At 43.4% G+C, this 15,615-nt stretch overlaps 1 protein-coding gene across 1 annotated transcript in view; it reads left to right on the forward strand.

Moving 5' to 3' along the window:
- The first annotated feature begins 5,510 nt into the window (after positions 1-5,510).
- Positions 5,511-15,615, forward strand: part of MOB2 (MOB kinase activator 2) — a 107,059-nt gene continuing 96,954 nt past the window's right edge. The window contains exon 1 of the mRNA XM_057372173.1: positions 5,511-5,711. Coding sequence (XP_057228156.1) covers positions 5,695-5,711 — 17 coding nt within the window. The 5' untranslated portion in view covers positions 5,511-5,694. The remainder of the gene's footprint in view (positions 5,712-15,615) is intronic.

A 15,615-nucleotide genomic window follows, 5' to 3' on the forward strand; every position in this document is an offset into this window, starting at 1 on the left:
TTTTTTGTTTTTTTTTTAAGGAGGCCTAGGGGGAGTTTTGCCATCTGTGAGAGAGATGCAGCATTAGAAAAATAATGCAAACCATTTCCAGCACTGTGTCCATCTTCCTGCAAAACCAGTGGGGATGGACAAGCCCTGGCTTCCAGTTATGTGCAACACCTTTTGCTTWTAGGTAGACTTCAACCCAACTCCACGGTGAACATCCCTTAAAACTATAAATCCCCCTTCTCATCCTTTGCCCTTTTCTCCACCCTGGCACAGTAGGCAGCAGGCTGACACGCTCAGGAAGAGTTTATCAGTAAGGAAAATCAGCACCAGGGAGCTGGTGTGTGTCTTTTGCTTCCCCTTTCCAAGGGGCCCTTCAAACTGKCTGGTATTGGTCAGGTGTAAAGGGAGTGTTGGTTTGGTCAGGGTGTCCACAATGACGTGGAATTGCCAGCATTGGGACAAAAGGAAACACACACTCATCCCCCTACAGAGCTCTCCGACACAGGCAGACCAAGCCAGCCTCACTGACCCCATGAGTGGCCAGTGGCATTTCCCAAGCTTTCCAGCTGAAACAAACACTCTCTTGGCTACTATTCAATTCATTTTAGCATAATTCTCATGCTTCCTTCATGGAGGAACAGAGAAATCCACCTAATTTTTAGCAGGCCTCAGCAATGGAGGTTTCTGAGCATTTACACATCATCTCTCACAAGACTTGGTGCAGACGGAAGTGGTTATTTTTTCATTTTCCAGATATGGAAGCTGAGGCAAAAGGCAGACGCTGCTCAGTAATACCTAATTAGTGAGGGGAAAATTAAAACCCAGTCACACCAGTCTCATCTTTTAACAACCACTCATAAGTTGTCTGAAAGAGGAAAAATCTAGTAACACAATTCTTCTGTGACTGGGAGAGAGAGACTGAACACTGGTCAACAACCCTGGAAATGCAAAACCCCGAGGACAGATTTTTCAGCCTTCTTCCCTGAAGCTTCACCCCTCTYTCAGACATCAGAATAAAAGCCATATTTCACAGACAGTTCAGGACCCAAAATGCCATTTATTTTTTCCAATCTGGTCCTAAGCAGGATTGATTGTCTTKTTGCAAGACTATATGTAAAAGGTCTTACTATTACTGGCAGCAATCAATATTTATAACCACTCACAGTGTTTATTTATAAAAAAAAAAATCAAATGTTCCAACCAAGAAGAGATGCTTTTATTAATATCTAGCATGGTTAATAATCATATTCAGAGTTGCAGGCAGGCCCACGCTGTCAGACTCATGCACTTTGCTTTTTCTAATGGCTCTGCAGGAATTTGAACCGTAATATGTTTCATGCACAGGGACAAAGATGTTTTGTCTCAGGGAAGGAGTGTGTGGATGTTTTTGACTTAAAGAGGCAGYGCCACATTCAGAGCTTCACAAACAGAACCATTTTGAGCCGAAGCCCATCAGCCTGCCCCATCTCCTGGAGCTACACTGCTCAGGGTGTATCTCCTCCTGTTGCTGAAGACCCAGATTGGAGCAGCAGATTGGCAGCTTGGTGAAAAATGTCACACTCCCTCTGTGTCAGGGCAGCCATCACCTGCTCTGCTCCTCTGCCACCCGCTGGAAATGGGTTCACATCTCTGCCTGTGGAGACTCTCAGCTGCCCAGGGTAAGAGTAGCTCCATGGGAATGACACTGCTCCAGATCAAGGGAAGGAAAGCTCATGCAGCCCCCAACAATGCTTTCTTTCCTCCATGCCTATGGCACTGCCACAAGGAGAGAAGAAGGAACACGCCAGGCTGATGTCAAGGTGTCAGAGCTGAGGCTGCTCAGCCCCACAGCAGCACTGGGAGGCRAAGCAGGGCCGGGCGTTTCTGATGCAAGAAGCTAAAAAGGAGCAAAGTTCACCCCCACTCCTCAGTGGTGTTTGCCCACCTGTGTGTTGTGCTCTTCCCCCTGCAGGAGGTGAGGACAATGAAATCAGAGGCAATAAAAGGATGGCTGCAGAAAGACCGGTGCCTTGATTACTTCCTCATAGCCTCTCGTCCTTTGCGGTACTGCTTTATTATCAGGCAGGCAGAGCAAGCCGACCAAAAGCCAACATGAAAATCAGGTAGATATGACAGCTGCTGTCTGGACGGCTATCAAACATCCTGTTTCACATAGATCTAGTCATGAGAACTGTGGGACAAAGATAAGGAAGTAAATGTTCACACTTGCTATTTCAAGGCAGTTCCCAGGCAGCACTGAGTTACTTTTGGGACCACAGTGTCTGTCTTTGGGGGTTATGGGACACAAGAGAGCCCTCTGATAGACAGGGACAGCCCTCAGGTCCACGCTATCTTGTACCTTGGCTTTTATCCTGAGCTCTGCAGAGCTCGACATGACTGCTAAACCCTCATGTGAGATGTTTGTCTGCTCCAGCTCCTGTGGTCTGSTCTGCACAGGGTCCCTTCCAAGCTCCTATGAGTTTCCAAAAAGCTCTGGTGCTGCTGAGGAACACCTGGGAACAAAGGCACCSTGTGCCTGGAGGCCAGGAGGAGCAGGGCATGCACTTTTTTGGATTCCTGTTATGCCAGCCAGCCCAGGCAATATGAGTGGCAGAACAAGGAGGAGAGCAGCAAGTGAGTGCAGTATTTCTTGCTATGTGCCACGGGCCAAAAGCCCTACAGTCCAGATCCCACAAGCCCACGGGGCACACCTTCTGCCCAGACTGCCTGTCAATAATCTCAYGTTTTAAATCCTGTTACACTCAAGTAAGCTGTGGGACAGTAATCCAGGGAAGAGTGGATGTGAAACTCTGCAATGTCAAGCACTGTAAATCTCCCGGATCCTCTGCACTTCCCAGCACATCTGTACTTGTTAAGCACCTTGTATTCATGTCCTACAGGGTCCTGCAAGCCCAAGGAGCGCCCTTTCCTTGTCCCTGTGTGTAGGGCTCAGCCCAAAGGAGCCCCACAGCCTTCCAGACTGGCTATTGTCAAATAAATAATCACTGTGATGCATTTTRTAGAGGGTTTAGAAGGGGAATAACCACTGGATAATGATCTGGGATTGACACATCCTTCACTCTTCAGAGCTGCTCACAGAGGGGCCTGACTGGACTGGGATGAATGTGAAATCCTCAATCTGCCAGAGGGACTTCTGCGGTTTCCAGAAAAATAGCAAAAAAAAAAAAAAAAAAAAAAAAAAAAAAAAAGGGGGAAAGGCGAGGGGAAAAAAAAAAAAAAAAAAAAAAAAAAAGCAAAACAGAACAGTAGGTGTAATGTCAATGGCAAAAATTTATAAAAGAATCATCTTAGGTGAAATACAGATGAATGCCCTGTGCCATTGGAAGGTATGATACAAAAGATTTATGAAATAGATGTTCCTTGTCTGTTTTTTTTTGAACCAGTAATTCCCAGAGTGCCAATTGCTGCATATTTTCCTTGATACAATCAGGAGGAAAACAGCTAATCTGATRTGACAAACTCATTGTATCAGAAGTCATCTCTGCTTTAAAACATGTGTCATATGACTAAACACCCTACTCCTGGTACAAAGCATCCCACAGTAAATTTGGATGGAGCTCATCCTCAAATGCCCTGCTAAAAATACTCRTAACAAAGGGCAACAAGAAAACATAATTCAAATGAGGGACATCTGCTCTCAAATGTTTGCAGATAATGGCTGGATCAAGTGTCTGCATAAAGGATAATTATTTTCTGCAGATGGTTTGATTTGGTATTTTAAACAYTGCAAAAAATCCTTGCCCCAAGCACCCAGTAAAGTATGGGGGGTTTTGCTGCAAGACCTTTTTCCTATCTTCTGCTACATTTTTTGAATGCAAGGGTAAGTAAAACTAAAAAAAAAATTTAAAAGATAAAATGTGTTAAAGAGAAATGCTTCATTGGAACACAGACTACATACATTTCAAGTTCTGGCCTTCCATTTCCTATGTTACACTGCCATATACCCAGATAATTCTCAGGCTGAAGTTTTGTCATAGCAGAATGGCAMAATAAAGTAGTTACGTGTTGTGCCACGGGATCCTCAGCAGATTTCTCAGGGAAGGTCCATTCCCAAAACTACAGCACAATATGCTTTTTAAAACAAAATAACTCTACCACCTTTCCTTGGGACAGAGAGATACAAAACAACCAAGACCAAGAAATATTCTTATTAAATCAGCCCCTGACATCCCTCACAAGGCAGTATTAGCCCCAGGATGATGCTGCTTGGTTGAAACTGTCGGAGTCAGGGTGGAGGCTGGGACTGACTCATCAACCCCGAACAAACGGGGCCACGGGTGGGTGTCTGTGCAATGAGGAGCCCTGGGGACCCTCACTCTCAGAGCACCCCAGGGCTGGGAGTGCCCTGGAGCCCTGGCACAGCAGGGTAGAGGAAGGAGTGTGGGCAAGGAGGGGGATGGCTCAAAATCCTCTGAAAGAAGGTCCTTCCCTTGGAAAGCTGGCAGGTGCAGGAGTCCAGCAGTGTAACCATCACTCCCCTACACACAGGTTTCAATTAACACACGTGTCCAGAGCATGGGATCACCTCCAGCAGCTCTGCTTCCATCCTGAATTGATCTGCTTCCAACATCCCCACCTGAACTGGTCGACAGGACATCAGTTTCACAGAGCCTCTGGAAAAGCTGTGCATCAGTGATCTGCATGGAAAGAATTTACCTTTGAAAGTTAGGGCTTAAATCTCAAAGAGTGGTGTGTTAGCTGTCTGGGGATAGGTATCATCCTTCTGGCAGCTTTTGGGTCATTTTTGCAATTAGAGGAGTAAAGAACCATAGAATTTTGAGTCAAAAAGGAGGTTCTGCAGCACATAAGGCAAATTGTGACAGGCAACCAGCAAAAGGASCAGAGAATATAGTCTTAAGCTGTGCCAGGACAGTAMYGGTTGGGCATTAGGAGGAATTTCTCCAGGGAAAGGGTGATGAGATGTTGGAATGGATTGCCCAGGGAGGTGGTGGAGTCATCATGCCTGGAGATGCTAAAGCGAAGACTGCATGTGGTACATGTACCACGGTCCAGTTGACATAGTAGTGTCTGGTCAAAGGCTGGGCTCGATCATCCGAGAGCTCTTTTCCAACCCAATTGACTTTGCGATCCTGTGGCTCCATAAAGGAGAGGACAAAGCGGATGTGGGGAGCTGAAGGCTCTGGGACAATCTCAGGGTGCCAAAGGGGTGMCAAGAACAGCAGTCATATGCAGGTGGGGTTTGGATCAGTGCCTGGCACTGGTGGGAGCTCCAGTCTCTCATCACCGCCGCTAATTAACACACTTTGCCTTGGGGTGTGACCTCCCAGCGCYGCCTCATTGGCGCCGATAGGGTGTCCTTAGCGAGCACTAAAGCACGGAGTGGGGACAGTGCAGTGCCTGCAGAGGGGTTCGAGCGGCGCTGTCCCGGGGAGCCCGCGGGGCTCMGRGCACCGTCAGACAYGGCCGGACTACAACTCCCAGCGTGCTCCGCGCGGCGGGCCAGCGGGGCGGCGCGGGGCCGCTTCCGGGTTGGCCCGCGCGGTGTGTTTACTTCCGGCCGCGCCAGTGCGCGAGTGTCAGCCCGGGGGGGGCACCCGGCGGCCGCCCCGCCCGCGGCCGGGGAGGGACCGAGGACACCGCCACCGAGGGAGGAGCCCCGAGCGCACAGCGGCTCCGGCCCCATGAGCGGGCGGTGAGCGGCGACTCGGCGGCCGCGGGAGCTTCCCGGCGCGGCGGGACCCAGCCATGGACTGGCTCATGGGGTGAGTGGGGCCCCCCTCTCTCCGTGCCCGTCCCTCCGGAGCTCTCTCCCGCCGGCCGCGCCGGCCCCGCTCCCGGGCAGCCCGAGCCCCTCGTGCGGCGCTCATGACTAATCAGTTCTGCCGGCGGGAACGGGAGCGCGGCTGCGGCTCAGCCCCGGGCGTCCCTGCGGGGAGGACGGGCTGCACCGGAGCCCTCGTCTTGTCCCGAGCGGTGGCTCTCTGAAAAAGTTACTTTTCCTTCCCTTTCTGGGGTACMGGCAGGCCAGGTGTGGCGGCTCTCSGTGCTTCCTACCCGTACAATGTGGGGCTAATCCCCCTGCGACAGAACATCACTCTAAACCGAAAGGCGTGCCAAGGTTTAAATGGCTTTCTGTGGGGAGGAAGAAGAGACCTCGGCAGAGATTAACGCCAAATCAGAGCCACGCCAGGGGGCTTGGATAGCCTGGGATTAATAGTGCTAATTACACGGAGACAGAAGGTAGAGAGCTGTTTGCTGCAGGTTTTAGATCTGGAGACCTCAGTGCAGGAGAGGGAGATGCAGTTGATGGGAATGACCCGATAKGCTACCAGTATCCCAAGCAAGATATTCTCGGTTACTCCTTGCATGAATTGTGCTGGCGACCTGCACTCAGGTGAACTGTGAATAATTATGCTTCAAAATCGCATGAACACTTGGTTTATGCTCCAGCAAAACTAGCGCTGCAGTGATAACTCGCTGGCCTTAGTTCGTTCTTCACAGCAGTTTGGTCCGGTTCCTGAACACGTTCTTTGCCTCTAAATCGCCTCCTTTTCTAATGCTGATGTGCCTAGAACACGAGGTAAACTATTCTGTCGCGGTGGYTGCTACATGTGGTGTATTTAGAAAGGTCATTGGCGTGTGTGTTGCCTTTTGTCTGCAGCTGATCTGCTTGGTGCTGAGAGTGCACTTGTTACTCGCCTTCACAGAGTCGTGTCCGACTCGAGGCAGCTGTCAATACAAAGTCTTACTGTGARTCTGACCCCTCACTCACTCTGATGGAGGGAATGCTGAGGATCTGTGGGGTGGGCATTGATGGCTGAGCAGCGGAAGCGCAGTATTTGTGGCATGTGAAGGGTCTGGGGGCCATGTGCCGCAAGCCTCGCGTCTGGTAAGTCACAGGGCTGCACTCAACTGTTGTTACATGGTGTCAGTGAAAATAGAAGTGATGAGCTYGCTTTGATGTGTTTTGTAACAACCACAAAGCACAGGTGGTCTGTTACAGTGACTCTGGAAAAGTAAAAGGCGGAATGTCAGAAAGTGTTACTGTAATTACAGAAAAAAAAAGGTCAAACCCACGACTTATGCAAGATACTTGTATGACTCAAAATGCCCCACTACAACAGCTGTAGCAATTCTGTGCRAATTATATTGTAAAGCAGAAAACAATCAAGGTTTATTTTAGCCAGACTCTCAGTATATTAGAATGATGTCTTTCTTGTGAAAAATATTTCGGGCTTCTTGAAGTTGCTGMGAAAAAATTGGCATTTGTTCTGTACTTTTTTACCCAAGGTGGGTGTATCCGTCCATGTGTGGAAAAGACTTGCCTGTTTTCCCCATTGTAATGGGAATGGATCCTGAGTCATTTGTGCATTACTCGCTTGTTCTCAGCTATTTCCTGATACGTTTCCCTCCTGACCAAACCCAGTATTGTCCCACTGATGCTCTTAATGTGCTTTTCTCCTTTAAAACGTTGTTTGTTCTATTTGTTCGTATTTGGAGGGGATGGTTGTGTGTGATTATGGCAGGAAGGGGGAGCATTGATATTTTGAAGTGGGAAAGGCTAGAAGTCCTGAGGGACCTTTTCTTATTCTGGCCAAGTGGGAAAGGCTAGAAGTCCTGAGGGACCTTTTCTTATTCTGGCCAAGTTATGCCTGCTGTTAACAACTGTGTTTGTGAAATGGAAACATCCGTCTTGCTGCTTGAGGAAGAAACAGGACATGTGTCTGCCCAGGCAGAAGTTTGGGTTATGCCACTGGCTCAGCCTTTCTTTCAGTGGRAACTTCAGGTGGTGAGAGTCTCTGGTGTGAGAAGGGCAGGGCTGAAGAAAAAGCTGCAGAATTATAGGGAAACAGGTCTCTCCCAGTAACACMGTTGGTGTTGATCCCTCTGGCAAGCAAAATGTATTGGTCTGCTTCTCGATGCTGTCTCACTTTCCCAAATAAGTGTCACTCATAAAACCATTGTGATCTTTCTTATTCCCGACTGCTTTGGTAAGGTGATGGTTGGCAGTGTTAGCTTTCCATGCACTTTCCCTGCTCCTCCAAAGGGTCTTGTATGTCTCCTTATCGGTTGTGCTTTCTTWACCTTATGGTGTGARAAACACCCTCTGYGTTTTAACTTCSTATTACTGAGGCATTATCCTTCCAGAGCGAGTGTGTWAAGTTAGGCAGCAGTTACAGTTGCTTCTGTTCGAGATCTTGACCCTTCGAACTGGTGTCACATTTATCTGATAGACATTTAGAGTGAGATCTGCTTTATTCCTTGCTGGTCTTCCTCTTTGCTTGCGGTACCTTGGAAAGGGAGGGGAAGGGTAAGTTCTAATCACACCACAAACAGCAGCAGCCCAAGTGTCTCTGATCGCTTCAGAGTACTTAATATAAAAAAAAACCGGAAGCTGAAGCTTACAAACAATAGTGAATTTATTACGGATTAACAAACARCTACAGGCTTAGGTGGTCACACAGCAGAACTTTTCTGGGTGCTGCCTTCTGGTCAGTCAAGTGCTTCAAAATCCAGTCAAGTCCTAAGCAAAAAAGCTGAAAAGAATGGGCTGCTGGCTTGGTGTGGTGCTTAGTTTAGCACCAAAGTGAAGCCACAGTCTTTTCTGTGGTTGATTGGAATATTATACCCTTCCACTGAAAACAGCATTAATACTGATGTTGGTGAAATGCTATGGTTTCTTCTATGCATTCTTTTAATTAAAAAAAAGACAATTTTGAGCTTGTTTGTTTTGTGTAGGATATATTTAAAGTACAATTTTGACTAGAGATCAGTGTTGCTTAATTGCTTTGCACAACATTTGCCAGACATCCATATTACCTGCTTTGGAAGAGATTCCAAGCTTTTGTTTTACAAATAGCATTGATCTGCTCTTGAAGTTCARAGTAGCAATAAAGGCAAGCATTGTTCCTTCACTTATGAAACTTGCTTTTTAAACTAGTTTTAAAATTTCATAATTGGAAAGGAGTAGAACATATTAATGGTGCTAATAAACCCGACAAGGTGTCAATTTATTTTCCATCTTCAGCAGTGCTGTCTGATGTTGTAATGCATTTTTTCATATGAGATGAGGATTGTGTACTGTAGAGATTTTGGTCAACTGTTAYGTAATAAGGGAAAAAAAGTATTTTACAAATAATTACCTGTTAAACACAATCATAATTTGATGTACATCTGTACTACAAACTTTGTAGTTTAGTAGGTTTATAGACTATACTGATTGAAGCTGAGAGAGATGCTTACTCTGATTTGACAGATTCACAGCTTCTTTCTCCCAGGCTTTATTAGAGTATGAGTGAGGCTGCTCGCATAAGGGTTTTCTTCTCCATTTAAGTTTCAGGTCTTGTTATCCATATAGTCGTACCTTTCCCTGCTCAAAATTTGTTCTTTTATATGCTGCCCTAGTGACTTAAAAAGGAGGGCCTGAAAATGATTGAAAGTTATCCTTTTCTAATATTCCACATCTTCAGCTTTGAGGACAGTTAGAGAAAAGCAATGGCCTAGAAAGATAAGGAAAATACAGATGGCAGAAGAAGCAAACTTCTGGTGAGGGTATTTGTGCCTGAAGACAGAATCTTTCTGTGTTCTCAGGTGGTCTRTGGTCTGCAAAATGAAGTAAGTGGCTACAGCTGTAAACTGTAAACTGAAATATGTCTAATTGAAACTAATAGCTCTTACACTTGCATATTTTATTTTGTAATGTCAGTTAATCCACTATAAACACCACRTATATGTGCTGCCTTGCATAGTCTTCATCTCATCAGGATAGGTAGTGGAAAGTATGTTGTAGTGAGATAACACAGTAATTATGCAAATTCAGTCTTTTTGAGTATATGCTATAGTGGTGATTTTCGGAAAAACAGTTTACGAGAACTTTTCAAGGTCAGCACACTGCTGGATTTGTCTGGTAGAGGAGACTTGTATGTCATGCATTTATTTTATTCAGCTGTAATTGTCAGAGATGAAAAAGCTGCCAGCCTAAATTTACACTTGTTTTGGATATAGGCTTTTGCCACATTATCCCAGCAGTAATTTTGAAGGCTAGAAGAAAACATACTGCTGTTTTCTTGCTTTCTGCATTTGTGGAAGGATCTTTAAGAAATGCCCTCATAAGGCCTTAAGATACTGTCCAGTTCAAGACAGGCTGTGGTGAAATAGAAGTGATATTGTCATGAAGAGAAATCCTAACCTTGAGCCAGAACAGCTGAGGACTACATGTGAAAAACAGCACACCAGTGTTCTAGTTCTGAGTCAGTAAAGATCCAGTATGCTGTTTGTCACCTGTTAGACTAAACCTTTGCTGCTTTTGAACAGGGTGCACTATTGTAGAATATCTCGAGTTGGAAGGGAGCCATAAGGGTCATCAAGTCCATTAATTGTAAGGAGTGCATCTTGTAGTGGGAGCAGGGAGAAATCATGCAGCAAGCTTAGTTGTCAGTTTGGCCAGTGCATAATACAGTTGAACCTGCCTTTCTTTACCTAGCAGACCTTTGTATAAAAAGTAGGTGATGATTTTTATACTGGGTACCATCCAAAACTTCCTAATTATAGAAAATATTTCTATTAAAAGGAATAAAGGAATGACACTGGAAGTTCTTCAGCTGCTGTAGCTGTAGGGAATGCTTTCCCCTTTCTTCCCTTTAGTCTCCAGTGAAGAAAGTCTCCTGCCTTTAAAAGGCAGTCTTCCTCTAGAAACTGCTGCAACCTCTCACTTTTCACAGCTTGCATGGTGTGTATCTTTGTTCTGTTTTTTAACTGACTTCACAACAGGTGTTTCCCTTGCATTCCATTCCCTGCAGATTCTTGGCTTCACATGCCATTTTCCCTACTTTGAGAGAGCTGAAAATAACTCAGAACTGGTAAACCAGACATGTACAATCCCATTGGGCAGGAAATATTCACATGTTCCTTATTTGCTTCTATTTATAGGTGTAACATTACCTGTGGGGTCCCAGGTTGCTCTCCCCAGATAAATCTAGGTCTGTCTGTGAGCCATTGGCACTCCATTCCCTGTTTACTGATGAGGCTTCAATATTACTTCAACACCTTGGCAGAAAGCAGGAGTAAYTCTGCTAAACCAGAACTTAAATGTGAAACAACTATATAACTTTGTCTGCAGGTAAAATAAGATCTCCATTAAATATTAACTTGTAATGTTCATTAGTATAGTAATGGAAATGTGCTGTTACTTTGAAATGTGAGTTTCAAGGGCTATTAGAGTTGTAGAAAAGGAGTCATGACTATAAGAGAGCAATTTAAMATTTTCAGATGTGCTGTTTCCTTATGTCCCCCTGGTTCTGCAAGTGCTTGGCTGTATTACTGAGACGGTCACTGCTAAGGTTCTTCTTTTGTAGTGTAAAACAAATAACAAATAACTGCAGAGCCTTGCTCCCTGAAGTGTCCTGGTATAGTTAATTRTTGATTTCTTGGAGAAAATGCCAAATAAATCCTGCATTTTAAAACCTTTGTTACTTTAGCAAACCACAGAATTTATCAGTCAGTTACTTTGGGGATTACAATGCATGTGAGTCCTGGTTTGTTCTTATTAGAGTGCTCTTCTTCCAACATGCTGAGGGACAAGAAGAGTAGATAATTTTCAAGGTTGCTAAAGTAAAATGAACTATTACATTGCTTAGAAAAATGGTTGAATATTCTAGAAGTGTAGCAATACTCCTTTCCTGCATGTCTCTGCATGTTACCGTCTTCCCCTTTGCAGTAGCATCAGGATTCAGGAAGGCTGGTGGGTTAAGATGCTCATCTGAATGAAAAGAATTTTTTTTCCTGCCTTGTTTCCTCTCCTCRGGTTAGTTTTCAGCTAAATGAGTTCCTGCAGCTTGTTTGTGTAGCTACATGAATAATGTTGATAGCATTATGGTGTTTGTGAGAACATAAAGCTTGGGGAACACTTTGGTCGCAGCAAGGACTTAAATCAACTGAATGTAATCAGGTAGTAATGTGATTATTAGTGGTAATTATTCTGAAAATAATTAGTAGTCTATCTTCTGGTGATATATCCTTCTGCTTGAATATTGAGAAGAACTGCAGAATGTCTGAAAATAGGAGATGCCATGAATAGGCTGCTACCTTGGAGCAGGCAAWGGCATCTGATCACTGTCACAGTGTCTGTCCCACAGTGTAACATTCAATTTATGGCTAAACTATAAATATACTCATCGTGAACTGGATATTTATGAGTAACTCAGACTTTATAATTGGTTGTAAATCATGTTTCATCTACCTGAGAGAAGTGCTGGCTGTGTCATGGTGTGGATGTGAAGTTAGGTGGTATTCTGGGTGGTRTTCTGATTCAAGAGAGTGCTCAGGAAGCTTTGTTCACACACGATGGCCTACATAACTTTGCCATATTTCACTGGCAGTTTCCATCTGTTACATCTGCTGGATGGGGGCCCAGAGAAAGCATATTTGAAACAGTAAAATTAATAAGAGACTGCAATTTTTAGTTTGCTGTGTATACACGTTTGAACCCAGTGTTACCAGATCTGCATATTCTGCTGTCACTGATGACCTAGCTAACAACTCGAATGTGAGTTTCTGCTACAGGGTTGAAGTGATCTTGTCCATTGTTTTTTACCCACGTTTAGCCTTTTACAATTGATGATAAGATGGTGAAGCCTGCTTGCTAGGTTCTATTTTTCAATGTYCCTCTCAGCAATTTTCCCACTCATCTTACTCTGCAATTACAAAAAAAAAAAAGTTAAGCTGTGTCCTTCACTGTACATGAAATGAATAAATCTGATTATTGAAATTTATTTTTCAAATCATGTTGTTTAGAATAATACTGGAAAGTGTTACATCAAGTGAGACTACTTGAGGAAGAACTGTTGCTTCATGGCCTTGTTCTGGTGCTTCAAACAGTTGCAGTCTAGGAGCTTCCCTGTTCCTGAGACAGTATGCAATAATTTTAAAATAATTTAATTTTGCCACTAGAACTATGAATATAAATGAACAGCTGAAGAGCAGTACTATGATTTCAGCATTTGGAGGGGGAAAATGGCAGTTTTCTCAAAAGTTAATTTCCTTTTGTTCTGCCAGCCAAGAGAAACTGGTGAGGGTGCAAGTTTTTCACACAGTCCACAAACCTCTGTCCCGACTGTGGAAAAAGAGCATTGAACACACATATACACATATGCAAAAATAACTCCTAAACCAGAATTTAGATACAATTGTCTGAAGAATGATACAAATTCAMCTGGAATCAAGACAGGAATGACTGTCATAGATGAAATTCCTTCTTACTCTGAACAATGAAAGAGTAAAGCCATTAGGCTAGAATGTAAGCATGCAGAAAACTATGTCTTTAAAGGATCCAGGTCTGGTAACTTGAGCTCTTCAGAATATATCTGCATGTGTTCTAAWTTCTTTTCCCCTTCCTTTCTTCACTGCTTAGGTTAAAGGTGATCCTTGAATATTTTTATTGTTAGTGTTCAATGACTGGATATTGTTGTCCCTTTTCTACACTGAAATGTCTGAATATTCGGGACATTTTCCTGAGAACTCTCCTAGTATTTATACATAATGAATAGAAGTTGTGTGAAACAGGTTGCCTAGAGGTGATCTTGAGCCTTATTTTTTTTTTCTCACTGCTTCAGTTTATAAACTTCAGTATAGAATATCCTAATTTAGAGAACTTGTTTCTTTCACATGGTTCTTCATAAACCAGCATGGAGTTACTCAGGAGAGGCTTTGTTCCTTCTTAACAAGTTATGCAAAACTGGATGGAGATGTTTTTTTATGAGGAGGTGTCTACTTTGCAGATGGGCTCAGGTTACAGAATTAACTCTGTGGTTTCAGGTTTGTGTCAGATAAATGATAAATAGCTTTTTTCTTTTTCAAGTCAGTCTGCTCTCTGATGAAATTCAGGAGTTGCTGAAACTCCAGTTTGTAACCTTTATGGTTGTCATGTCTACTGTTGTGTTAGTGTGTGACCATTTTTGATCAGGTATAAAAGGAACCAAGTTTGTAGTGAGGGCTAATAACTTTTATTAGACCAACAAATGTACTTGGGAAAGGAAAGAAAAGCTTCTGGGCATGCTTGTATCTTGTTTATGTTAATAGACTGCCTTGAACAAAACCATAGTTAATAGTACATTTCATGTCAGCTGGAGAAATCTCAGCTGCTCATTTAGKGGGCACTGGTACCTTTTTAAGGAGCTGACCAGCCTACATTCAAAAAGCCATATTTGGGCACTGGCCTTGCTATTTAAGGTTATCTGATTATMTTCTAGGATGGGAAAGAGGGAATATTTGCAGGTTCTGGTCTAGGGTATCCAAATCCTCAGATATCCCTAATCTTTTCCAGTGTTGTCTTTGTTTTGTGAGTCAACCTTTCTTGGTTCCCTTGTATTTTCTGATTGGGGTGCTTGTTCTAACCTGCARTTCTGGTGTTCTTACAGTCTTGTCTGTGTCTCCTTTTTCACTGTAGCCATATAATGCCATTTCTTTTTTTAATTAGCTGAGTTTTGAGGTTTGGGAGCAATCTTGACTATCAAGAGGTGAACAGAAGAAATATTGAAAGACAGCCACTATAGCTGCTGTGGTTTCTTTTTTTCAATTCTAGCCTTAATCTTGTAAGGCCGAGGATCTGTTGCACACCCCTCTGCTGCTTGACTTGTCGGGCATTAAGGAGTATTTTGTCTTTTGCACAGTATTCCTGGATGGGCATCTAACCGTGTCCCTTCTTTGCTAGTTATTGTGGTGCAATTGGTGATGASCAATTTTTGAAGACTAACCTTAAACTTCAGGTTTTTTTTTGATCTATTTATGAACATTTCTTATTAGGCATATGATAGGCTTTTACCATGTGGTCTGGTGTAGCCCAGGTTTTAGCTTTGAGTTATAGGTAATATATAATATTTGAATATATAATTCAGCATTCAAAATRCTGAATTAGGTGATTTGCATTGTTATAACCTCAGAGTGTCTGTACTGAGGTTGTCTCCCTTGCCCCACCCTGATGAATATGAAGSTACTGGCCTGAGTCACTTGAGCATGTTGAGGCTTGAGCAAGTGGAGTAAAGTGCTATGAAAACTCATCTAAGAAAGGGGAGATTGTGGGTTCATGCTTCTAGGTATTTAGCTATAAGTTTATAGCTAATGTGGCTGGTTTGCCTTTTAAAGGGGGCCTTCCTGTTTTCACACAGTACTGAACAAGCTGGTGGTTTTTGGTTTGGGTTTGTTTCGGTTTTTTTTAATGTTTATAAGTATTTTTCCAGGCTTGTTTCAGACAGGATGTGCACAGTCATCTACTAAAATGTAGGCAGTTGTTGCTATATGTGGTTTAACTTTTTAAGTGGGCAGGGTATTATTTACATGTTCACAGGCTTGTATTTTCTCATTATTTTTAATAGAATCAATGTTTCTGTTTAAATCAAGTTCATCTTGGTTTTAGGCAGAGTGAAAATTTACCGGCTTCCACTGTTTGACTGGTTGGGAATACTGGCAAGGAGGCATCTTGTTAATGAAGAAGCATTTTCTGCAGTTTRTTAAACACATGCAGTGTACTGTAATATTATCTTGCAGGACAAAATCACTCACTGGGTTGTTTTGTTTGTTTGTTTTTTTCTAGTTGTAATCCATTCTGTAATTAAATAAGAAMTATTATTACCTAGTAGATCTATTGAATTCCCATGTTTAAACATTTTATTC

The sequence above is a fragment of the Malurus melanocephalus genome, unplaced genomic scaffold (assembly GCF_030028575.1).
Source record: "Malurus melanocephalus ecotype Western Australia unplaced genomic scaffold, MMel_1.1 scaffold_165, whole genome shotgun sequence".
In the NCBI taxonomy this organism is placed as follows: domain Eukaryota; kingdom Metazoa; phylum Chordata; class Aves; order Passeriformes; family Maluridae; genus Malurus; species Malurus melanocephalus.